Raw genomic sequence first — 27,063 nt, 5'->3', positions numbered from 1 at the left:
TGTTTTACTGTGTGCTTGTTGGTTTTAATTGTTGTGAACCGCCCAGAGAGCTTCAGCTATTGGACAGTATAGAAATGAAAATAAATACATACATACATTCCTGGACTTCTGCCTTGTCTCTCCTCGAACAAGCCAGAGAAACAACCCTTGAATAAACCATGGGTTATATCTCTGACTTTTGGGGAGAGAGATAAACCAGAGGTGTGGGTACAGACGCAATGCTAAACAACCCAGTATCCCTGGGTTGTTTAGTCACACCCATTTGCAGTGGTAGTGATTGGGCACCATGAACTAGCATGCTGCCTTATACATGACAACCCACAATGTTTAAAATATTGTGGGTTGCTTGATGTGCAAAGCAGATCAATGACAGGTACAAATGGTTTCAAAACTGAGTCAGTGTTTTGGGATAACAGAGCTGTTTGGGATGACAGTGTTTTGGGATAACACACCCCAGTGTTTGGGGTGGAGCCTCCTACCAAAGCAAGGTTGCTGAGGCCTCTTCCACTGGCTACTGCCATCAGCTGACCAGTCACTCTTCTACCCTACAGGTATTTAAGAGTGGGGGCTGCAGCACCAACACTAACTTCAGGGTTGGGGAGGGGGGGTGGCCGTGGTCTATAGGAATTCAATCTCCCTCTCTAGGCTTCCTGTTCATTCAAGTGTGGATCTTGAGTGTCTGTACCTTGTGTTGGGCACCCGGGACAGATTAGGGATTCTGCTGGTGTACCATCCAACCCGCTACCCATCAGACTCCCTGCCTCAGCTGACAGAGGTGGTCTTGGACTTGGTGTTGAGGACCCCTAGGATGATGGTTCTGGGGGATCTCAATTTCTATGCTGAGGCCACTGTATCCAGGGTGGCTCAGGACTTCATGGCTGCCATGACAACCATGAGGCTGTCCCAACATGTAATTGGCCCAACGCATGTAAAAGGACACATTCTTGATCTGGTTTTCTTGACTGGGAGGGAGGATGGTGATCTGAAAGTGGGGGAATTAACACCTGTCCCTTTGTCATGGTCAGATCACTTCCTACTGAGGTTTAGTCTCTTGGCAGCCTTTCCCCTCTGCAAGGATGGGGGACCTATTAAAATGGTGTGCCCCTGGATTCCAATGGATTCCAGAGGGCTTTGGAGGATTTTCCTGCTGGTATGGCTAGTGCTCCTGTCGAAACCCAGGTTTCTCTGTGGAATGCAGAGAGGACTCGGGCAGTTTACAACATTGCGCCCAAGCACTCTCTCCCTCTGAGCAAAGCCTGGCCAGCTGCTTGGTATACACCCGAGCTGAAGGCAATGAAACGAGAGGGGAGGCAGCTAGAACACAGGTGGAGGAAAACTCGTGCTGTGTCTGAGCTCCTTAGCGAGCCTACTGTCTGGCGGTGAGGTGGCAAAGAGACAGTTCTTTTCCACCAGCATTGCATGATCTCAGTGTCGTCCAGCAGAGCTTTTCTTAGTGGTTTGTGGCCTGTTACATTCTGGGCCAGGGATAGGGATGGCGGAGAATTTCTCCCCGAAACTTCGGGGGGCCGAGCGCCAACGTGTTCGGCCCCCCGAACAAGTTTTGGGGAGAAATTCTCCGCACCCCCCCACCCCCCGCACCCCCCCCCCGGGACGGGACTTACCTTTGCCGAATGTCCCTCCCGGCGGCGGGTCCGGCTGGCGGTTCGGCGGGTGTTCGTGCGGGGCGGGAGCAGCAGCCGGTCTTTTGACCGGTTGCCACCGCCGCCATTCCAATAAAAGAAAAAAAAAAACGCGCCCGTGATAGGCTACGTGACGATTAACGTAGCCTATCACAGCTAGATCTGCAAAGTCAGCCGTGATAGGTTACGTAAATCGTCACGTAGCCTATCACGGGCGCGTTTTTGTTTTTTAAAAAAACTTTGGAGTTCGCGGCCGGGCGAGGCAGGAAACCTCCTACCCGGCCTGAATTTCGGCCGGGCGAGGCGGGAAGCCTCCCCCCCCGGCCTGAATTTCGGCCGGGCGAGGCGGGAAGCCTCCCCCCCGGCCTGAACTTCGCAGGGGGAGCAGCGAAGCGCTTCCCCCCCACCGCGAACAAGCTTCGACGACAGGTAAGTGACTTTCGTCCACCCCTAGCGAGGGAGAGAAACTGTGGAACCCTCGATAGCACGCTGTGATGAATTTGCATGGCACTTTGAAGATAAAGTCACTCAGATTTGTCATTAATTGGATACCATGATTAATGCAGTTCCATTAGTAGAGGCGTCCAGAGCACCGTCTGGTCCAGTTTTATTGGATGAGTTTCAGTTATTGAGGCCTGAGGGTAGGGACAACGAGTTCACATTAAGCCAGTATTTTCCCAGCGGTGCTGGCTGCCACTCCATTTCAAGGACTGTTTCAAAGTGCTGCTATTAACATTCAAAGCCCTAAATGGCTTGGGACCAGGTTATCTGAAGAATCGCCTCCTCCCATATGTGCCTGCCCAGACCCTAAGATCATCCTCATGAGTTCTTCTCTGGGAGCCCCCACCAAAGGAAGTGAGGTGGGTGGCAACCAGGAAGCGGGCTTTTTCTGCTGTGGCCCTGCGGCTGTGGAATGAGCTCCCTAGAGTGGTTTGCCTGGCATCTAGGTTGACCTCCTTCTGGTGCCCAGTGAAGACTTTTTTATTCTCCCAGTATTTTAGCGTTTTAGCTTCCTAATCTTTCAGCTTTAGTGTTTTAAATCTGTATTTTAAATCTCTGCATGGCTACTAGGTTTTATTCTGGTTGTGCTGTTATATTGTGGTTTTAAGCTTTCATATTTTATATTGTTTTATGCTGTACTCTGTGGTTTTAATTTTTGTGACCCGCTCAGACAGCTTCAGCTATTGGGCGGTATAGAAACAAACAGTTCACGAACATAATTGTTGCCCAATGCAATGGTGGTTTGGAGATGGAAATGCATTGGGCATACCATATATTTCACTAATTTTGCATTTTTTTAAGCATCTATCGACGTTTCAGTTCTCCTTTTGTTTTTCTATTGAAGATTAAGCGCAAAACAATCTCCATGAAATCTCCATGATCAGAAATCCATGCTGCTACAGCAAGCATGGATCAGTAGTATTAATCGACATTGGGCTGGTTCACATGATCAAATGGCCCACCATGTCTTATTTAAGCCATGGTGGGCGGTGGTGTGGGCAAGTAGCCATTTTGAATATTTAACGCCTGATCGTGGCTTGTCATGCCATGCAAATCTGGGCAGCATGTGTCACTGTGGCCAAGTCAGGCATCTCAAGGAATGGGCGCAGCTGGCGCACGAGCTTTAACTGTGCAAATGCACTCCTGGCCACCAGCATCTCTGTCTTGTCTGGATTAAGCTTCAGTTGCTTTGCCCTCATCCTGTCCATTACAGACATCAGGCACTGATTTAGAATCAGAGAAAATGTTTCCCTGCCACAGCAGTGGCTGTAAAAAACCCAGAAGTGTTCTTGCTACACTGCAGTTTTGCATCTGTCCTATGGGTCCAACCATAATAAGGCAATAAACAAGAGCTAGATTAACCTATTTTAAGGAACATGGTTTTCTTTGTTGAATGTTTTTCCTTCTGAATTTACAAGTGCATGCTTCATTTACAAAGCAACTTTTTTTTTTGGCAAATAGATTCATCTGAGTTTGCTGTGAAATCAGCTTCCTTTAATTGGGGATCACATCTGTTCTGTGGATGCAGAGGGTAGATGGGATATATCTTGACTGAACATAAGTAGAAACGAAAGGATACTATTTATGATTTGGCACTTGATAAATATTTTATTCTTTTTCATACTCACTCAACAACAAATAGACACAAACTGAACAACAGTCACAGAAAGTAGATAGCAATGGCTATTATCATAATTAGCCTTAGACATCTAGCAGGGGTGGTGTTTTTTGGAGCTATTTGATGCAATGAACTGCTGCTGATCCAAAATGAAGTACTAAATTAAATGGTATCCAGGTGTACAGAAGATGAACTAACAGAAAATTGAAGCTATATTTACTAAGAGTGGCATTATTTGTAAAAATTTAAAAATAACAGCATCAGATGTTGTATAAAATGCAGAGAAAACAGGAAACAGTAAGTGCTCGCACTTTCTTTTCTCTGTTCTTAGTAATTTCTGAAGTGGGACTAGCCCTCCTCCATTAGTGAAATGCATAAACTGTTCTGACATTGGGAGCTTGCATATCTTACCCCATGAGAAAATATAAACACACCATTTCAGACATTACAAAGAAACAATAAGAATAGGAAGCATGAGTTAGCTGCAATTCCTGTTCTTCCCACATTACATTACTGAAGGCAGTCTAAATCAGGGGTGTAGAACCTCACGCCTGATAGCCAAACGCTCCCATCTAGGGGCCCCAATCTGACCATCCATGGTTCCCCAGAAGGCTCCACCCCTTTCTCCAAAGCACCAATAATTTGGTAGCTTCTGGCTTTTATGCATTTTTCCCCATTCTAAAATGTTGAAATGTATCTCCTAATGCTTGGTTACTAGCAGTAAGAGCTTTAAGCTAAAATATGCTGGTATTCTTTGATTTTTTTGGCTCCACTCCCTTTGCCTTTGGCCCAGACCACCACTGGAATGCAGCCCCCTGGCTGAAAGAGATTTATGTATTTATTTAAAATTCTTATACCCCACCTTTCTTCCGAAAGGCGCTCAGAGCGGCTTATAATATTAATAAAACACGTACCAACAAAACAACCATAAAATCATGCTTTCATACTAAAACAATTAAAATACAAAAATGATAATCTGACCTAAAATACCAAAAGATATACATTAAACAGTCCTTGATGTTTGGGGGATTATCTTTTATGATTCATTTGAAATAGTATAAACTGCTACCCTATTGCAAAATAAAATCAAATCTGCAGGATGCTCTACTGTTTCCAATGTAAATAACTCCACATTATTTTCATACCATACTTGAGCTTCAATAGACAAAAAGAAGCATTTCCATCTTAAAACTGAAATTATTTTCACAGTCATTCATAACATCAGCACTGATTTTTAATGCAACAGATAATTAGGAATCTTATTCAAAGGACAAATACTGGCCCTTCAGAGGCAACTATCCTAATAACTTTCTCAGTATACAGTAGTTCAGAATACACTTTCATACACTGTTCCAGCATTGTTAGTCTAATTGCCTGCCAAAATAGTTGTTCCAAGTCTCCATATTACTTGACAGATCCTTAGTGCCAACTTCCAGAAACCAAACCAAACATAAATCTTTGAGATTCCTAATGAGTCAGCATTTAGTGTAACAATGGGATAACACAGGAATGACTTATGTGTGCAAAAACCTGTCAAGTCTTTACATTTCAAACCATCAAGTTATGCTAACATCTTTCACTAAAGTGCTTCAAGCACACAAAGAAGACACTAGACATTATGAACATATGTCATTGTAACATATATGTCAGATATCCTCTCTTTTTGTTCTCCTTTGTTTCTCTGGGGTTGAATAAGTGGTTGCAAACACTAATCTGAAAGGCTGTCCACATCGAAGAGAAAACATGGAAAACAACTACTTCCATGGACACTTAAAAACAGAATGCAAATCAGTTGACAATCAGAGCCAACAGCATTCTGAACCTCACTGTTAAGAGTTTGCAGGTTTCCTCCATATTGCTATTTTTGTTTTCCCTTAAAGGTAATTTTTCAAAAATATCTTAATATGTGGAAACACAGGTCTGCCAAATTGTGCTTATTGCTTTCTAACACTACCAATTTACCAATGCAATGAAGCAGATAATAGGACACATGATCCTGAATATATACATATGGCTAGCTGTTGTATAAACATTCATAAGAAAAAATCTGTTTATCACATCACAGATGGCCTCCTGTCCCAGTGGTTAATCCCCCAAAATGTCTTTGAAGGCGGGCTAGAATTAGTGGCAACAGAAAATACAATCCCCAAATTCTCCTATAACAACTAAGAGCTGACTATGCTAAGCATTTGCAAAAACAGAAGCACTTGCAAAGCTCAAGTTAATACTGAGTTTAAGTAGTACAGTGTATTCTTCTGAGGTGCAGAGATGCACAGGGGGCCAAGACACAGCAAGGCAAAGTTGCCTTCTCATACCTGGGCCTTCAGTAGCTTAGGGTGTTGCAAACAGATGTGGGAGTGGGCATTGCCTACCACCCTTCCCCCACAAAGAACCAAGCAGAGCCAGAGCCTCTCTGGTTCTGCTTGGTTCATGGTCCATTTTTTCTTTTTGTTCCTGTCGACTTTGTCACTAGCAACAAGTACTGCCATAGCGACAACAGCAGGCTGCACTGATGGCTGGGATCCCTGTGGGTCAATCAACACACCTCCCACATCACCACCCGGAGGCTCATCGTAAGTAAATAAGGTCTCTGTAACCCCCAATGGATTCCTCCAGGGTAGCGAAACTCTTCGTTTTGAGAAAGCATGGAAGAATAAGATATGGGGGGGGGGGGTTAAAGAAGAGTAATCTGGAGAACTTAATTTTAAAATTCAGAGCTGAAAAATAATAAAGCATGTTTTCATATCACTAAACTCCCTAGGACAAGGATGTGTTGCCATTCACAAGCCAATCTACATGCCCGATTTAATGCAGAGGGAGAACACATCAGGGTTCATGACAGCTAACACTTTCGCCAATCTGCAGCTACCCTGCAGCTTCCCTCTGGAAAAGGCGCACTTTTGGAAAGTCGTTTCAGTGCATTGTTTTTCTTAAATGTGGCTCTGGAGAAGTTCCACCACAATATGCCCTGCATTAAATCCTAGGTGTGCTTATTTCTGTGACCTGGCTGTGACCTGGCAGTGCCCTGGTCAAGGGGTGAGGCTACCCCCTTCCACACACACCCATTCGATCTTTTGGATACAGGCTTTTCCCCACTTAGCACTACTTCCCATTCACAAGCATTTACCCACTGAAAACCTGTTGCGTCTTTTTCCCATTCAAAACCTTGCAGCAGCACTGTTTCAAGCATTTAGAATAGCATACTTGCTGCTTTACCCCCACTGAAAATCTGTATCACCTTTTTCCCACTGACAAAATCAGAACCACGCTGTTTCACACCTTCACGGTAGTACACTAGCAATCTAGCCGCTTTTTCCTATTCATATTAGAACAGTTTCATTCACAATAGTGGAGTAGCTGGCTGATATAGAGCACAATAAAGAATACACAGAGGGGAAGGCGAGGGGGTGGCCAGTAGCAGGAGCCTGCAGCCATGGTATTTTGCAATCGATTAGTACAATACACTTACAACTAAGGAATACACAGAGGAGAAGGAGAGTGGGCAGCCAGTAGCAGGAGCATGGACAGGGCAGGGAACAAGCCTCTTTCATTTGCTGAGCAGCATCCCTGCACTTGATGACGTTCACTTCAACTGGCGGGACTCCGCCCAACCCCAAAGTAGGGCAGTTTATAGCGCTCTTGTGTGACTTGTGAAAGCAGGTTTTTAGGTGATGTATACTCTTTTTTTCCTGCCTTGGAGGCTGCTGACCAAAGCTGATTTTATGATACTCTGTATAAAAGCTGAACATGCTTCTGCATGGGTTTTCATGTAGATCTGGCCCAGATGTTGGTGGATTGCAACTCCGTCATGCCCCACCATGGGCTAAGCTGGCTAGGCTGATGGGAGTAGCAATCCACCAATATCTGGAGGGCTACACTATTTCCCACGTCCGTCTTAGGATTTTGAGATGACGCTAGTATATCTTACTATAAGGAATCCAAGTTATAGTATGTTTTTCTTCTTTTGAATTATTCCATTCTTCGATCTGTTTGGATCTTTTTATGAGAATGCATTGTTTTTCTCTTATATATGTATATTTTGCTAGGCCAAAACTACCTTAGATTTTTGATTCCAGCAATTTTAAAAAATGTTTAAAATTCTTAATAAACCAGAAAACTCAGAAAGTAAACATTATAAACTGAGTTCTACAAAAACTTCCCTGGTTGTTAAATCAGCTCCAATGGCAAAGTTAACCCAATGATAGCAAAGAATAGCTTCTGTAATAAATATTTCTGTGGCTCATAATAATTCAAGAGCCAACCATCACTGAAGCAGGACAGAGAAAACCTATTATCATAACTCACCAACTTTGATGTTGCAAGAATATTTGAATGTCCTCTACCCATACTATGTCAAGTTTTTGGAAAGACAGCAACAAGCAAAACCTATCCTGAGCTGTACAGGTGTAAAAGCTACTCAAGCCACTCATGTACATGTGGTAGGATTTCAACCATCATTTTCTCCCCAAGCTCTATGGTCTAGAAGTGAGGGATCTAAACTTCTGAGTTTTTGACTCCAATCAAATGTGGAATGAAGAGCCCATTCATACATATTCACTGACAAAGGAAAATCTCCCTCCCCGGTTTTCCCTATAAAGAGCCAAAGACAGAAATATGCAAATCCTATTGGGTCATGAGGTGCTTTAGGCACAATTCATGACTGTGAATTGATTTATACTCTATTTTCCCTTTATATGAACTTTATCGACTCTCATGCATTTTGAACAGGACAAGTGCCTGGAATCTATCCAAGGCTGATCTCATCTTTCATTTAAAAAGAAACCAACAGAAAAAATGTGAAACAAGCGAGAGGAATAGTAATAAAAAAAGATAGCCAGTATATGAATGCTGCAAAATGATGTGTGTGCATGAGATACGTTGTATGTGTGGGAAAGAAGGGGGAGAGAATGAGAGAAAGAGAGAGAGAGAGAGAGAGAGAGAGAGAGAGAGAGAACACAGAAATGGGTCTTGATTTGGATAGGTTTTGCTTTGACATTTGCAGGAGTACAAATCTGAGATTCTCTATTTACAGTTAGGGTATGTGCAATGTAGTGTATGTGTACAGAGTTCTAACAGATGCAAAGCTGACCCTATTATTTGCGACCAAAGCCTGAGGGGGAAAATGGAACTGACCAAGCATTCAGTCATTATCTCCATGACTTTATGACAGATTTCACGCAGTACATGATTTTGGGAAACTTTACATAGAAAACTGCCATATCCTAGCCAGAGATTAAGGGAGATTTGTGCAGTGCTGGAAGACAGTACAGGGCAGGAGTAAGACTTAGCAGTCCAGGGATGCTGCACAATCACAAGCAACCAACTGTTTCCCTGGCTTTTTTTCTGCCAGTCTCCTTCCCCCCCCCCCCCCCAATTCTCTGACCAATCCATTATCCAGAATGATGAACCAGTAACAAAAGTGCTAACACGTTAAAGAATCTGTTTCATAAAGAGGTGGCTTGAAGGGGGGGCAGAATAGGTGGGGCAGGATATTAATGGGGACAAAAAAAAATCTTCTTTATACATAGAATGCTCCTGCCTTGCCAAACTATACCTTCGTGCTATTCACCTTTTCTACTCTGAAGCTGACCCCTATGTGAAGATATAAAACATTAATAACTTGCTTTTCCAGTTTAATTTCCTCCCCTTTGCTGTGACCATGAATGGAATATTTTATAGGGATTGCAAGAATTCTTCAGGATAAGGCTTGATTAGAATCTTGTAGTGCTGCTAAAACTGAGATCTGTTCCCAACATTGTACCTGTTAGTCAGACATTCACTATATTAGTGGCTAAAAATGGAGGCACTAAGTATAGCCTTAAGCATGCTACCTGAGACTCCTGTGCCAAAGTGCTTCTTTTATAGTAGGCTAGGCAACAGGCAAGTTATACCCCAAAGGAAATTATGGAAACCTGGAAACTGAGGCTTTCTAAATGATTAATTTTGTTCAGTTACAGAGACAGCCAACCAGAGAGGCTGCATTTTCAACTTTCTTATATAGTGATTTTGTTTCTATTGTGAATGGATTTTCACTGTCTGGGAAGAGTGTACTATCAGCCTACTGCTATCACCTCATTTTGTTTTGTGCTGTGAACAGAACGCTGGGAATTACAGAATGAAAGGGTAGATGGCCATGCTACTGATTCTATGTTGATATTCAACCCACATTCTTGACATGCTAATTTGGTAATGGGAACTGGCTGTTTAGGCCAGCCTTTGCCAACAAATGGAGCAGCAAAGGTCCAGGCCACAGGGAAGAAGTGCAACAAATAATATTGCATGAATTGGCCTAAACCAGCCTTCCCCAAGTTGGTGCCCTCCAGACGTTTTGGACTTCAACTCCCATCAGCCCCAGCCAGCATGGTCAATGGCCAGGATGCTGGGAGTTGTAGCCCCAAAACATCTGGAGGGCACCAAGTTAGGGAAGGCTGGTTTAGGCCAATTCATGCAATATTATTTGTTGCACTTCTTCCCTGTGGCCTGGACCTTTGCTGCTCCATTTGTGGTTGCATGGCAGAACCAATCAACAGACTCCAGTCACTTACAGGCACAGAGAAGACCAATGTCATTTGGCCAATGTCATCTATAGGGGTGACATTGGATTGGACCACAGAGAGGTGGCATATATTCCACTCCAGAAATTTATAAACTGTGTCCTTGTCTGCTTCTCAGGAAACAACCTGTAGCAGAATCAAATTAAAAGGCAGACTGGCAGCAGAGTTAGATCTCATAGTAAAGGTTTCTTTTAGTCTGGGAAGAGGGAAGGAGGATATAGTAATTAAGGTAGCAGAAGCAATTCTCATATACAGTTGGCAAGAGCCAGTTATGTATTTTTATTTTTTTGGTCATGCAAAGAATGCCAGACCATGAAGGTCTGATGAGCAGGAGAGAAAGCTTGATCTGAATTAGAAACTAACATCATAAATCCCAGGAAAGAGACAGATATTGTGCCTCACTACCATTTGTTTTTCTGCAGTTTGAAAGCAGATATATTTTCAACAGTACAGATTAAGAACTAACAGCCTATACTCCATTCTAGAGGGGATATGGCCCTAATGTATGGTGAAAGGTATATAAGAAAATGTTTGGAAACTTCTATATTATTCAGTTGTGGAGGTAGCTTAACAAAGGGGTATTCATTTTCTGTTTGTGGTTTATACTCTGCCCATCTTCCTGCAGGTTCATTCCTTTTCAGGGAATTTCTGAGCAATCAAAATACTATGTTCAGTTCTAGGAAAAGACTTTCCCAGACAGAAGATTCATAGTCTTCATACATGAATGCAGACTGGTATTTAGCAAATGACACCGTGGCCGCTTTTGGTATAGTGTCTTCCCCATTTCATGAGTTACCACTTCACTTTGTAGACCTGTGTTTGTTTAGTTAGAGTGAATTAGTCTGTTTTGAATCAGTCTGTTTCCCGCCTCCCAGCTGAGCAGAGCAGAGCAGAGCAAGCTGCTCCAGCTGGTCCAGGGACTACAGAAGCAGGCAAGCTCCCAGAGAGCGAGCGAACAGAGCGAGCGAACAGGGGGAGCAAACAGGAGTTGGCCAGGGGAGTTGCAGTGGTTGAAGAGACAAAGGAGACAAAGGAGACAGAGGCTAAGAGGTAAGTGGGTTGCAGGAAGCCCAGGGCGCTGCCCTTTATCCTTCTGACTGGCTGTGAGCTCACCAGGAGCTTCTGAGAGCTCCAACTGAATTGGAGGGGTGTGGCCTGAGTACTCCCAGCAGCTGACTGGGCGGGAAGCTTCAGTCTGTTTCCTGCCTCCCAGCTGAGCAGAGCAGAGCAGAGCAAGCTGCTCCAGCTGGTCCAGGGACTACAGAAGCAGGCAAGCTCCCAGAGAGCGAGCGAACAGAGCGAGCGAACAGGGGGAGCAAACAGGAGTTGGCCAGGGGAGTTGCAGTGGTTGAAGAGACAAAGGAGACAAAGGAGACAGAGGCTAAGAGGTAAGTGGGTTGCAGGAAGCCCAGGGCGCTGCCCTTTATCCTTCTGACTGGCTGTGAGCTCACCAGGAGCTTCTGAGAGCTCCAACTGAATTGGAGGGGTGTGGCCTGAGTACTCCCAGCAGCTGACTGGGCGGGAAGCTTCAGTCTGTTTCCCGCCTCCCAGCTGAGCAGAGCAGAGCAGAGCAAGCTGCTCCAGCTGGTCCAGGGACTACAGAAGCAGGCAAGCTCCCAGAGAGCGAGCGAACAGAGCGAGCAAACAGGGGGAGCAAACAGGAGTTGGCCAGGGGAGTTCGGCAGGGGAGGTCAAGGGGGAGGCCCCTAACATTTTTTTTTTAACTAACTTTTTCCCATTTATTTGTCTTGTAACACACACTTCCACACCAGTGGGACTCTGCTTTTAACCTCTACTGAGTAGAGGAGCAGGCACAGGCTAGTCTAGAACAATCACAAAGCTAGACACAAAAAGGGAAAAGGGGCTATGGAAGGACAAGACTCTCCAGTGGTGGTGACCTGCAAGGTGTGTGCCATGTTTGTTTTCTTGCCTGAGAACAACATGGCCTACACCTGCAACAAGTGCAAGTTGATCACGCTGCTGGAGGAAAAAGTAAGTGGACTGGAGCGGCGACTGTCAACCCTCTGGGGAATAAGAGAACACGAAGAGTTCTTGGACAGAATGGGGGAACTACAGCAGCAAAGGGCAGACCAGAAGCTTGAAGAGCAACAGCAAGATGAGGCAGTGGGAAATGCTGAGGAGAAGAAAAATGGAGTAGAGGATACTCCTTGGAAAACGATGACAGTTAGGAGAAGAAGAACTAGACGCCACTCTGCACCAGTGGAAGCGGTGGAGCTGTGGAACCGATTCCAGGTACTTGCAGATGAGACTGGAGGACAGCCTGCAGAGGAAGAATCACAGGGGAACCTGCATGAGAGTGAGCAAGAGGCTAAAGGTCAGTCAAACAGAGGCGATGAAACCCAGGCCTACAAGAAGAAGAAGAGAAGAGTGGTAGTAGTGGGAGACTCCTTGCTGCGTGGGATCGAGACCCAAGTATGTCGCGAAGACCCGTGGACTCGCCAGGTATGTTGTCTCCCGGAAGGACAGATTAGAGACGTGACTGAAAGGTTGCCTGCACTCATAAAGCCCACTGACAGGTATCCCTTTCTTCTCATCCATGTGGGAACAAATGATACCGCCAAGCGGAGCTACGAAGAGATCACGTCAGACTTTGAAGCTTTGGGAAGGAAACTCAAGAACTTTGGGGCCCAGATAGTTTTCTCATCCATCCTTCCAGTAGTTAGAAGAGGGATAGAAAGAGAACGAAAAATACTCCGGGTGAATGACTGGCTACGAAGGTGGTGCCGACGAGAGAGATTTGGATTCTGGGACCACGGGCTATACTTCCTGGAAGATGGGCTGTTGGCTAGGGATGGGTTGCACCTCACAAAGGCTGGGAAGAATGTGTTTGGCCACAGCATGAAGAACTTCATCAGGAGGGCTTTAAACTGAATCCTACGGGGAAGGGAGATGTAATGTTGGGGGTAACAATGGACGTAGGCGCATGCACTGCAATGGAGAGAACAGCGCTGATAGCGCCCAATAATAGTCTTCAGACACATGTAGGAAGAAAGCCAGACTATGAAGCACATGGTCTTCGATGTCTATATACTAATGCCCAGAGTATGGGAAACAAACAGAACGAACTTGAACTCTTAATACAGGAGGGAAATTATGACTTGATAGGTATAACTGAGACTTGGTGGGATGACTCTCATGACTGGAATACAGCAGTTGAAGGATATAACTTGTTCAAAAAGAACAGGAGGAACAGAAAGGGAGGCGGGGTTGCACTGTATGTGAAAAATACATATCTCTGCACAGAAATACAGGAGGAGGAGCTTGGTAGCCCCATCGAGAGCATCTGGGTTGAAATAAATGGAGCAAAGAATAAAAGGAACCTGGTGGTCGGAGTCTACTACCGGCCACCCAATCAAGGAGAAGCCAAGGATGAAACTTTTGAAAAGCAAATAGCCAATGTTTTAAGGAAGCATGATGTAGTAGTAATGGGGGACTTCAATTTCCCCGATATTTGTTGGGAGACAAATTCTGCAAAACATGGCCCCTCCAGGAAATTCCTGACTTGTGTGGCGGATCACTTCCTCCTACAGAAAGTAGAGGAAGGAACTAGAGGATCGGCTATCCTTGACTTGATCCTAACCAACAGAGATGACTTAGTGGATAAAGTAGCAGTTACAGGAACTCTGGGGGAAAGCGACCATGTTGTACTTGAGTTCTTGGTTCTAAGGGAAGCAAAAGCCGAGTGTACTCAAACGCGTACCCTGGATTTTAGGAAAGCAGATTTTAATAAACTCAGAACAATGATCAGTAAGGTCCCATGGCAAACAATGCTAGCGAGAAAAGGAGTCCAAGATGGGTGGGAACTTTTAAAAAAGGAAATTCTCAAGGCACAATCACAAACAATTCCAACAAGAAGAAAAGGTGGAAGACAACAGAAGAAGCCAATGTGGCTTCACAAAAAGCTTAGGGATGACCTGAAAACAAAAAAGGACACATATAGGAAGTGGAAAGAAGGCCAAGTAAAAAAGGAAGAGTACAGGCAGGTAGCACAGAATTGCAGGGATGGCGTCAGGAAGGCTAAAGCGGAGAACGAGGTGAGGTTAGCGAGGGATGCTAAAAACAACAAAAAGGCTTTCTTCAGCTACGTGCATAGTAAAAGGCAGAGGAAAGAAATGGTTGTTCAGCTATTAAATAAGGATGGCAAAATGATAACAGATGACAAAGAAAAGGCAGAGGTGCTCAATTCCTACTTTGGCTCAGTCTTCTCCCAAAAGAGGGTCTATGACCCCCCTGGCAAAGGCGAAGTACAGGCTGAAGGGGCAGGATTGCAGCTTGAGATCGACAGGCATATGGTCAAGGAACACCTCATTACTTTGAATGAGTTCAAATCTCCAGGGCCAGATGAACTGCATCCTAGAGTAATAAAGGAACTGGCAGAAGAACTCTCAGAACCGCTGTCTATTCTCTTTGAGAAATCATGGAGGACCGGGGAAGTGCCAGATGACTGGAGGAGGGCTAACGTTGTCCCTATCTTCAAAAAGGGTAAAAAGGAGGAACCTGGGAACTATAGACCAGTCAGTCTGACATCAATCCTTGGGAAAATTCTGGAGCAGATCATAAAGCAATCCATCTGGAAGCACCTTGACAACAATGCCGTGATTACTCGAAGCCAACATGGATTTGTCAAAAACAAGTCCTGCCAGACAAATCTGATCTCATTTTTTGATCAAGTCACCTCCCTTGTAGACCGTGGGAATGCTGTAGACATCATATACCTCGACTTCAGCAAAGCTTTCGACAAAGTGCCCCATGATATCCTGATGAGCAAACTTGCTCGAAGTGGGCTAGATGAAACAACAATCCGGTGGGTCCACAGTTGGCTACAGAATCGGACTCAAAGAGTGCTTATCAATGGGACCTTCTCAAGCTGGGGAGAGGTAACGAGTGGGGTACCGCAGGGCTCAGTCCTGGGCCCAGTGCTCTTCAACATTTTTATTAATGACTTGGAGGAGGAGGTGCAGGGAATGCTGATCAAATTTGCAGATGACACAAAATTGGGAGGGATAGCTAATACTTTGGAAGACAGAAACAAAATTCAAAGTGATCTGGATAGACTGGAGTGCTGGGCAGAAAACAACAGAATGGCATTTAATAGGGACAAATGCCAAGTTCTGCACCTAGGAAAAAGAAACCAAATGCACAGTTACAAGATGGGGGATACGTGGCTCAACCACACTACGAGCGAGAAGGATCTTGGAATTGTTGTCGATCACAAGCTGAATATGAGCCAACAATGTGATGTGGCTGCAAAAAAGGCAAATGCTATTTTGGGCTGCATTAATAGAAGCATCGCTTCCAAATCCCGGGAAGTACTAGTTCCCCTCTACTCAGCACTGGTTAGGCCTCATCTGGAGTACTGTGTCCAGTTCTGGGCACCACACTTTAAGAAGGATGCAGACAAGCTGGAGAGGGTTCAAAGGAGGGCAACAAAGATGATCAGGGGACTGGAAACAAAGCCCTATGAAGAGAGACTGAAAGAACTGGGCATGTTTAGCCTTGAGAAGAGAAGACTGAGGGGAGATATGATAGCACTCTTCAAGTACTTGAAAGGTTGTCACAGAGAAGAAGGCCAGGATCTCTTCTTGATCATCCCAGAGTGCAGGACACGGAATAATGGGCTCAAGTTACAGGAAGCCAGATTCCGGCTGAACATCAGGAAAAACTTCCTGAGTGTCAGAGCAATACGGCAATGGAACCAATTACCTGGGGAGGTGGTGGGCTCTCCCACACTGGAGGCCTTTAAGACGAGGCTGGACAGCCATTTGTCAGGGATGCTCTGACTTGGATTCCTGCATTGAGCAGGGGGTTGGACTCGATGGCCTTGTAGGCCCCTTCCAACCCTACTATTCTATGATTCTATGATTCTATAATTAGTCATTTTGAGCTTCTGCAATACCCCAGCACTCAAGTTATCCAGAGTAGCCCGCAGCAGCAGCAAATAGCAGCGACGGTATCCCACTTATTACATGTTGATGTAATACCAAGCCGTTTTTGTTCAAATAATTATTGCACAATAACTACTTCAGCAGGGTCATTCTTTGATGGACTGTGCAGAAAGACCCTGAGAAATTATCAAGAACATACTGTGATGTCGAGGGGTGTTGTAGTGATAGCTTATTCCAGCAAGACAAGGGATGTGCATTCCTTTTCATTCTATTTTCTTATTTGCATGTGTAAGATTAGCCTTCTTTTTTGTAATCTACTGAGATGATGTTATTACTTTGTGTCTGTATAGTACAGAAAAATTATAAAATGAAGTTAAACAAAAGAAATCTCAACACTTTCACAAAGACAAAACCAGACCTACAATGCCTTCTGCTAGAAAAATGCAGCACCCTAGTTAAGTGTGGTGATTCAGTCTATTAAAATCAATGGGTATTTTCCCACTGAGTTCAAAGGATTGCACCAGTAGCTGAATGTTTATGGCAGCTGATGTTTGTCCTCTGTCAGAACCAATCAAGAGTAAGAGACACAGAGCTGCCACTGCCCCACGTCTTTATTCCTCTCATATGTCCAGTAATGTGAGGTGGGATGACACACACTATAATGATGTCATGTCATGCATTGTTTACATTAAACAGTGGGTGGAACAAAGATCAAAGCCAAATAGAGCTGTGGCAACTCTGTGTGTGATAAAGCTTGCCTCAGCCCTCAGTGAAATTCTCTCAAACAAATGTAGTTGCCAAGCTGACATTTTTGCATCCCACAGTTAAAGAAATAATCTATTCTGCTGCTCCATTCTTTATTTGCACCGATTCTCTTACTAACATTATAAAGAATGCAAAGCCTCTTAAAAAAGAAAACTTTTTCTCAGTTTTTTTTCATTTAAATGACAATTGCCAGCATTTTTTTGCTACAATTACAGGTTTTTGCAATTACAGTATCAGAGAACAAAATTATTGAACTACGGCAATTCTACCTGCATTGTTTTACCTTGCATTTTTTTTAAAAAAATCAATATACCCATCATTTTTATTTCTCCCCTGTAATTACGACAGTCAACTAAAGTGAGCAGGTAGTTCATACTTTGTTTCCAAGAGCTATGTTAAATGAACATAATTATCTTTAATTGGAATTCCATTTAATTTAAAGCAACATTTTCTTGTCTCAAGTATGAAGAATAACACCTCAATGAATAAGGTAAGCCTCAGAAGTGTATGTGTTTACTTACCCACAATTCCTAAAGCAATGTAACCAAGGATGACCACAACGAAGATAACACAGCACAGAACATCTGTACAATGCCTAAAGACAGAACATATTAAACAGTTACAAATGTGTCCAATAATACAATTGTGACTCAAAATAAAATTTACTTCTTGGCACATTATAGGTACAAACAGCATCTGCTCAGCACCCATCCGCTTGCTACCAATTCATTAATCTTTCCCCAAATCTCATTTTCAAAGCCACATGCCTATTTCTAGCCAACAGTTTCATTGTAAGAAATAACCACCCAAAATACCAATAAAATATATGCAAGCCAAATTTTGATAGTTTCCCCAAGAAAGGAGTAGCTAAAGGATTTGTCACAGAAATTCATAGGTCATTTATGGGTTTAGGCACTACTCCAGGCTAATGCACAATCATTTTGCTCATGGTAGCTGGCTTTTTTCTCAGTCCATAGAAGCTTTCCATGCATGGTGAATACTCAGTCTGCTTCATTTGTAATGAGCAAACCTGAAATTCTGCATTGATTTGTTCCCTACCTTTCTACCAAGAAAATGGCACTCATGATGGCTTACAATAATAAATAAAAACTTGATTAAAACAATAATAAAATGAATACATTAAAAGCACAATTAAAACTCAACCGTAACAGAATAAAAACTGCATGCAACCCAACAGAGCCACTTACACACCAAAGGCCTGCTTGAATAAAAGTGCCTTTGCCAGCCGGTGGAAGGACAGCAGAGAGGCAGCCAGCCTAGCCTCCCTTAGTAGGGAGTTCAACAGTCTGGGAGCAGCAACGGAGAAGCCACCACTTGACCCACACAAATTGCATGAAAAATTGCAGCTTTTGCTTATGAGGAATAATGTATGCACATATTTGTGATGAATGGAAAGGTGCCAACGATTAAAAAATGGTATCCACAGGGCTATCTGCAGGGAGTTTTTGGAAGTCTGTCAACACCAAACATTGGCTTGAACAGTTCAAGAACTGACTGTCTGTTCCTTAGTTCAAAATAACTTTCATTCTAGATCAAGAATGGCCAGCTTAAAGAGGAAAGAACCTGGAATACTCTAGGTCGGGGCTCTAGGTCGGCACCAAATCACTTGGTAAGTGTGTGCATCCATGTAAAATGAGAGAATGCCCCAGAGCACTCAGGGAAAAGTAGTACTCAGGCTAAAAACAGTGCATGTGGTTACTTGGACCCTCACTCTGTCTAGCATTTAGAAGAATCATGAAAAACTATCTTTCAGTCTAGATGCTGCCCACAGGTCAACGTTGGCCAACCTTGTGCTAGATGTATAATAAAATGTCCAGGACTAAAACAGAACAAAATATGATGGTTTCAGTTCTGCTTTTAGGAGGGAAAACATTAGCAACAATATAACATTAATGATTAATCTGAAGCTGGGAGAACAGTAATCAATGAACAGCATTTCATAGCTAGCAAGCATCTAAATCTTTTAAAAGGGTTTAAAAAGGCTCTAAGCAAGTAAATTCATTCTTGGCACCTGCTTTACTTACCTTCTGCATCAGTCCTCAAAAGTGCTTTCCTACACTAGCTGTTTAAAAAAAGTAGGGATGTACGAAAGTCACTTACCTTTTCGACGAGGCAATTAGCGGGGGGGGGAGGCACTCCACACCTCCCCCCAAAATCCTTCTCCAGCCAGTTCTGCTCCACAGAGATTCTGCAGAGCCGCCGGCCTGGGCCACCCGCAGCCGGATATCCGGCCGCTGGGCAACATCCTTCCGGAAGGGGGGGGAAACGGCGTACGCAAATGGCGGCGGCTACGGCGGCCACCATTTGCGTTCCCTATTTTTCGCCAATTTATCTTACGTAAATATTTACGTAAGATAAAACGGTGAAAAAAAGGGGAACGCAAATAATGTAGTGGGCGCTATTTGCGTTCCTTTATTTTTCGCCGTTCTAGCCTACGTAAATATTTACATAAGATAAATCGGCGAAAAATAGGGAACGCAAATGGCGGCTGCCGTAGCCGCCACCATTTGCTTACGCCGTTGGTTTTTTTTGCTGTGATAGGCTACGTAAATACTTACGTAGCCTCTCACGGCAAAGACCAGGACGACAATGGCGGCCGTGGCAGCCGGTCGAAAGACCAGCCACCGCCGCCAGGCCCGCCACCAGAGCTGCCACCATCCAGAACATCCACCCCAGGTAAGCCTCGCCCTGGGGGGAATCAGCGGGGGGGGCGGGGGGCAGGCTTTTCCACCACGGATTTCGGGGGGCCAAATGCCAGTGCATTCGGCCTCACTGAAATCCATGGCAGAATTCTCCACCATCCCTAAAAAAAAGTGGAGTCAAGTCACACTAAGTCAACTGATAGTCAATTGCTCCATGAAAACAGGCAGTGGAATCCTTGCTTCTTTTGAACCAGAATGGATCATAGCCAGGAATGTCAGTGTGTGGGACACGGAAAGGATTCATTCTTTTAATCCTAATCAAGAAAGGAATGTTTTAATTTAGATTCATTTTACTACAGCGCAAGCAGGGAGCTCTGTGTGCCTTGGGAAACCCTCCGTCCGATTCCAGTCCCTTGAATCATCTGACAATCCATTCCCTGGACATAGAATCATAGAATCACAAAATAGTAGGGTTGGAAGGGGCCTCTTAAGACCATCAAGTCATGACAGAGCTTCAGAAGCATCCTCCTGTGCAATGTGTCTAGCTGCTATCAGAACAGGAAATTGGTATTGCCTGATCATATACAGTCAGGGCCAGAAATATTGGAATAAGGATAACTGTTTTGGCAGTTGGCTTCTGTACACCACCACATTGAAGTTGAAAGGAAACACACCCAGATGGGAGTGAAGTCAGGACTGTCAGCTGTAATTCAAGGGGTTAGACAAAAGTGGGGCACTAACCATTCAGGAAGGACAGCCAGTGGCATACACACACACCCATCATTGGTGGCTCATAAGTAATGGAACAAACCAACATCATTGCAAACTTAAGGATCGCCTTTAATACCTGGATGAAAATCCTTTGCAGTCAATGACTGCCTGAAGTCTAGAACCCATGGACATGACCAAATGCTGAGTTTCCTCCCTCGGGACGCTTTGCCAGGCCTTTACTGCAGCTGCCTTCAGCTGCTGCTTGTTTGTGGGTCTTTTTGCCTTCAGTCTTGTCTTCAGTAAGCATGCTCTATTGGGTTGAGATCAGATGACTGACTTGGCCATTGAAGAACATCCCACTTCTTTGCCTGGAGAAACTCTTGGGTAGCTTTTGCTGTATGTTTTGGGTCATTATCCATCTGCAATATGAAGCGGCATCCTATCGGTTTGGCAGCATTCAGCTGAATCCAAGCAGAAAGTATAGCCCTATACACTTCAGAATTCATCCTGCTGCTTTCATCAGCAGTCAGGTCATCAATAAACACCAGTGACCCGGTTCCATTGGCAGCCATACATGCCCATGCCATAACACTGCCTCCACCATGTTTGACAGATGATGTGGTATGCTTTGGATCATGAGCTGCTCCTTTCCTTCTCCATACTTTTCTCTTCCCATCATTCTGGTACAAGTTAATCTTGGTTTCATCAGTCCAAAGAATCTTATTCCAGAACTGGGCAAGCTTTTTTAGGTGTTTGCTGGCAAAGGCTAATCTGGCCTGTCTGTTCTTGAGCGTTACCAGTGGTTTGCACCTCATTGTGAAGCCTCTGTATTTACATTCATAAAGCCGTCTCTTGACTGTAGATATTGACAATGACATGCCTGCTTCCTCAAGAGCATTCTTGACCTGGCTAGATGCTGTGAAAGGGTTCCTCTTTACCACAAGCAGAATTCTGTGGTTATCCACTTTAGTTGTCTTCCGTGGTCTTCCAGGCCTTTTGCTGTTGCTGAGCTTGCCAGTTAATTCCTTCTTTTTCAGGATGTTCCAAACTGTTATATTGGCCACTCCCAATGTTTCTATTATCTCTCTGATGGGTTTGTTTTATTTCCTCAGCCTAATGATGGCCTCCTTCACTCGCATGGACACCTCTTTGGACCTTATGTTGGGAGTTCCAGTGAACAGCTACCAAACGCAAATGTAACACGCAGAACCACCTCCAGGCCTTTTATCTGCTTGATTGGTCATGGGGTACCCAGGAAACAGGCCACACCTGGCCATGCAGCTGCTTATCAGCCATTTGTTCCATTACTTATGAGCCACCAATGATGGGTGTGTGTGTGTATGCCACTGGCTGTACTTCCTGAGTGGTTAGTGCCCCACTTTTGTCAAACCCCTTGAATTACAGCTGCAAGTCCTGACTTCCACCATAGAGGAGGAAAGGGGGCATTCTGGTGGGCAGGGAGAGGAGGAGACCAGAGAGGCCAGGGTACAATTTATCCTGAGTTTCCTCCAGCCTCCTTCCCTCCCCCTCCGAAGTGCCCTCACTAGATGGGCTAAAAAGCCCATCTAGCAAAATCACCCAAGACAGAGGACGGGGAGGCGGAGACCATCTCGGCTGCTTCAGCCAACTGCCAGCTTCAGCCCGACAGGGCATAGGGAACTTGGAAGCCTCCATGTTTGGGGGCTTCCAAACGGTGAGGGCACAGTCAATAGGACTGCATACCGAATGACCGCAATATCAGCAGAACAACTTGCATGCATGAAACAGGCACTGCAGATCAACATCACAGGCAGAATTTTCATATCTTTTAACATTGCCTTAGACAGAACTCTTTTCAATGGAACCAGTTTCAGCTGTGAGCCACTGAGTAATAAATACTGTGTGAGGTAAATGAATACATATGGATCAATATCCTAGTCACTCTCATATCTGGGGGGAAATACAATATCTCAATGTGGCACTGATGAAGTAACAGCAAGTTCACTCAGCTTCACCAACCAAGCTGAAAAAAACAACTACCAAAGGAAATTCACATGGAGAAAAGGAATATTATAACATCAAAGTCAGTTATAAAATAAATGAAGCAGGAGACCTGGCGAGAGTGTAAAAGCAGAAAAGGTGACAAAGCACAAAATGCACATAATGATCAGTATTCCTTAGCACCTTAACTTTTAGCTAAGTGGGTCAATCCACTGCAGCACTGTATATCTAGAAATATATTAATCTATGTGGCACTGTATCTAACTAAAATGTTTTATAGAGCAACACTCCGGCCTATTTTTTCCCTTTGGTTTAATATTTCTTCCATTTTGGTTTTGTTCTCCACTTTGAGAAGTCATTTAATTTGAAGAGTAGATTATAAAGCTTTGCTAGGCAGACAGACAGACATAAAAGGGTCTTGTGCAGAAGTAGTAGTTGTTGTTGTTCAGCCGTTCAGTCATGTCTGACTCTTCGTGACCCCATGGACCATAGCACGCTAGGCCTTCCTGTCCTGTATAGAACCACAAAGACTGCATAGGCTCAAGGTGTAGCTTTGCCAACTATTTTTAGGACAGAGAATCAAGGTGGGCTGATAAAAAGTATAATTGTCTGTGCACTTACCATTTGCTTTTGTCATAAGGGATCAACTCCCCTATGAGGAAAGGTTACAATATCTGAAACTGTTTATCTTTGAACAAGGGTGAGTAAGGGGAGACATATAACAGAGATGTACAAAATTATGTATGGTGTGGAAAATGTGGATAGGAAGACATTTTTCTCCCTCTTTCATAATACTAGAACTCTGGGCAATCCCATAAAGCTTATTCGTGGGAGATTCAACACATATAAAAGTACTTCTTCACATAACACATGGAATTCACTACCACAAGATGTAGTGATGGCCACCCATTTGGAGGCTTTACAAGGGGATTACATGGATTCATAGAGGAGAAGGCTATCAATGGCTACTAGTCCTGATGGCTCTATGTCACCTCCAGTATCAGAGGTAGTATGCCTATGTACACCATGTTGCTGGGGAACATGGGTGGGAGGGTGCTGTTGCACTCATACCCTGCTTGTGGGTTCCTGATCAACAGCTGGTTGGCCACTGTGTGAACAGAATGCTGTACTAGAAGGACCCTTGGTCTGATCCAGCATGGCTCTTCTTATATTTTTATTCCTGACTCTACAACTGTAAGCTACTCTAGAAGTGAAGATGGCAGAAGGCTTTAATTAACTTGAGATTTGAACAGTTCACATTTGTCAACAAATGAGAAAGTAAAGTGTTGGGCATAGCTAAGTTGCTAAGAATGTGCTCAGCCTCAATCCATAAAAGAGAAAGAGACCAAACGGCTAAAGCCTATGAGATGCAAACTTTCTAGACAGGGGAAAGGAATGCATGAAGGGAGAGGACAAGGCAGTGAAAAAAGTATGTCACCTTGGCCACTAACAGCCATCTCTGGTTGTCCCTTCTACTCTCAGAGCATTTTGCAAAGGCTGCTTTCACCAAAAATCAGCTATTTTTAATGAACACTGATTTCACATGAATCTGATAGATAGAATGCACATTGTAATGGAAGCCAGCCTCTAGGATTCACAACATAGTCATAGTTGGGGAGCAAACTAGTGCTCTTGAGTCCATGCATCCTTGCAGTGCCAGGATCCAAGGACTGTAAACATGCAAGGATCAAGGTTTTAAAGATTCAGGCCAGTGTGACAGGCAATGCATTCACTAATGAATAAAATAATCTGGATGCAGATTATTCATTTGAGCTATTGCTCAGCTGTAGTTGTTTAGACATGGCTCACCTAAAAGAGGTAGTTCCTATTCAGTGGGTGCGTTTAGAGTAACTGTCACTGTAGCAGTGCAATCAGTTGTGCTGATCCTGCTGGACTCTCTGGGCTAGCAGCAATTGATACTTAGAGAACAGATTGTGGCTGACCAGTACTTTGATTCAGAGCACTGATCTACTTCCAACATGTGGTTCAGTTGTGCCCTCAATTTGGCATTAATCAATGCTGTTACTTTGAAGTTGGTGTCCTTTTCCTTAAGATTACCAAGAGCACTAAACCCTTTCAATAACCAAGGCAAATCTCATTTGATTCAGGTGGATTCTTCTTCCAAAATATTGCACGTTAAACAGTGTTATGTTAATAAAGGATGCTTCGAGCAAAGAAGCTAGGGGAAGAAAACAAGCATACTGCAGTATTTAGCAATGACTCCTTTTCTTTTTCTTCTTACTATACACTTACATAAGTAACAGAGGCTGAATCAAGTCAGTCTAATTATATAATTCTTGTAACATTTGGCAAAGCCACCCTTCAATGAGTACTTACTGTACATTTCATAATTTTTTTGCCTAGCTTTTATTTTAGGTATCACAAACTTTTTGGATGGTGCACACAACAGAAGCTCCACTGTGACAGAAAGATATTGGACACCTGTATCTATAAAGCTGAATAACAGCTACTTTAGTAAAAACAGCTGAAAATGTTGATGTGATTACTACTGGTAACATCTGCTTGGAGAACAAATAATTGCTAAAAGGAAATTAAATCATGCCATTTTGTGCTTACCCCTGCCATTTTTAGTTCTTGCAGAAGGCCCAAGTGGAGCCTTTTCCCATCTCTCTTAGTGCAGGCCTTGGAGCTGACACAGCGTGCTACACAGCTCCTCAGAAGTTAGTGTTTTCTCATGTATTATAGTAATAAAGAACCCTGTTGCAAAGGTACCTGAATCCATTGGGTATTGTCTGTAGAACAGAGCCTAGGAGTGGACTACAAGCTGAGCAGGCTCTTGGCCCCAAGGCCCCGTAACAGGGATGAAGGGAGTCAGGGAAAGGATTGAGAGTTTCAGCTATGGGTGGAAATACATTGTCTGGACACCAGGTCTACCCAATGAGAAACTAACTACAGAGGAATAGACCTGGTATAGACATTTCTCAGAGGCCAGGTCTGCCTGACTTGGGAAATCTAATGCCCAGGCTTTGTCACTACTCAGTCACCAGATCTAGCAGAAATGGTAGACCTATTATCTGATGCAATAAGGGACTTTTTAAAAAAAAATGTGTAATCATTCACAAAATGTGTAGTTCCAGGAAAAATATGCAATTCCAAAAGAACATTGCTGTCATTCAAAATTAAAGCCATGCAAACATAGATTAATAAATTCTAGAATCCTAAACCCTGATCAAGCATACCCATTTTTCCTCCCACTGCTGAAGACTCCATTATTACTCTCTAGAGCTTCCAACCTGGTGTACTTCAGATGTTTTGGACTTCAAGTCCCATCAGGCACAGCCAGCATGCCCAATGGTCAAGAATGCTGGGAGTTGTATCCAAAACATTTGGCGGGCATCAGGTTGCTCTAAAGAGTGTTCACCAATGTTTCCAAGATGAAGGAAATCGTTCCAGGCAAGTCATGTGAAGCTGTCAATGTTATCATAAGGGCAGTGATGCTATAAAATATCCATTATGTCATTGTTAAGACAGCTATTCTGTATTTGTGCAGTTGGGTTTTCTTGTTCCTAGCTTTCCTGCTCCTAAGGTTTTTTTTTTTTTATCCCTCACTCCAAATAAAATTTTGTTGGGAGTTCATGAAGCTTCTTGAATGTAACACTCTTGTACTTTAGTACTGTTCAATTCCCAGGGTATTTTATTCTTTGTAGGTTTCTAAATGTCATAGACTGTGATGGTAAGCAACAAAGTGCACATATAAGGAAAGTGCACGGGTGTGTTGTAGTGGTACAATTGCATACTGCTGTGCAGCTTTGCTGTCCCCCATGGAAACATTCCTACGAATGCCCATAGTTGTACAGTGCCTATCATTCTTTGACATCTTTCACACAATCACCCTGTAGTATCTCATTGTACATATTTGTAACAGACTAACTGACCATGGGATTCCAGTGAAGTCTGAATAGCTAAATTGATAGCTTTGCCAATATTGTTTCACAAGAACAGGGAAAACCTGGCATTGCCTGTAAGTTTCCTATACACACTCTCCACAGTCAACTATCCCATGCACATGACAATTCTACACTTTAACCAACTTTTCATAATAATAACGCAACACACAGCCCGGTTATTTGCTTATAATTACTAATCTAAGGTTGTAAAAATCCCAAATTAGTGATTTTGAAAATATCCAGAGATACAGTATACCACAAGCAGGAGTACTGCAGCAGAAAAATTTAATTTGTTCAGGCACCAACTTTACCTGGGACTTTTCTAGCCCTGACTATAGTTACAAGGAAATGATTAAAAATCTCAACCTAAAATGAGAGAGAAAAGAAGAACAGGTAAATGATACAGACCCCCATCCTATGTATTTTTGCTCAGAACTAAGGCCCAGTGAGAGTAAGTGTGCATAGGATTGCAGCCTAAATGTGATCATGAAGGATCAAATTGGCAACAGAATCAAATTCACAACCTGATGCCTTTCATACACTTGATTTAATGTTGTCCTCCTATTCCTCTCCTGTCTTAAATAAAACAAAATAGAACACACAGTTGGTAAAGTAGATGACTGGATAAGACTATGCTCTTCTTTCTGAAAGCATGACTTTATTTCTTGAACTCAACTTATGTTTTTATTAGTCATGCCTTTAATAGAAATGCATTCATATATATCTTCTCCAATGTAGGTCATTTTCTTGGTTGCAAAACACACACACACACAAAACCCCTTCCTCACAACACCTCTGTAACCTCAGTCACCTACTG

The 27,063-nt window shown here is 43.6% G+C and overlaps 1 protein-coding gene across 9 annotated transcripts in view; it reads right to left on the bottom strand.

The window, feature by feature from the left end:
• Positions 1-27,063, bottom strand: part of SLC44A5 (solute carrier family 44 member 5) — a 279,038-nt gene that overhangs the window by 71,333 nt on the left and 180,642 nt on the right. For all 9 annotated transcript variants that reach the window (XM_084852192.1, XM_084852194.1, XM_084852197.1 and 6 more), the window contains one exon: positions 17,506-17,579. In XM_084852192.1, coding sequence (XP_084708318.1) covers positions 17,506-17,579 — 74 coding nt within the window. Of the gene's footprint in view, positions 1-17,505; positions 17,580-27,063 lie in introns of those variants that run through there.

This window comes from Heloderma suspectum, chromosome 4 (genome assembly GCF_057233095.1).
Source record: "Heloderma suspectum isolate Gila_16-S chromosome 4, 16-S_ref, whole genome shotgun sequence".
NCBI classification, from domain to species: Eukaryota; Metazoa; Chordata; class Lepidosauria; order Squamata; family Helodermatidae; genus Heloderma; species Heloderma suspectum.
The sequence above is the reverse complement of the archived record's forward strand: the minus strand, read 5'-3'. Positions and strand labels throughout refer to the sequence as shown.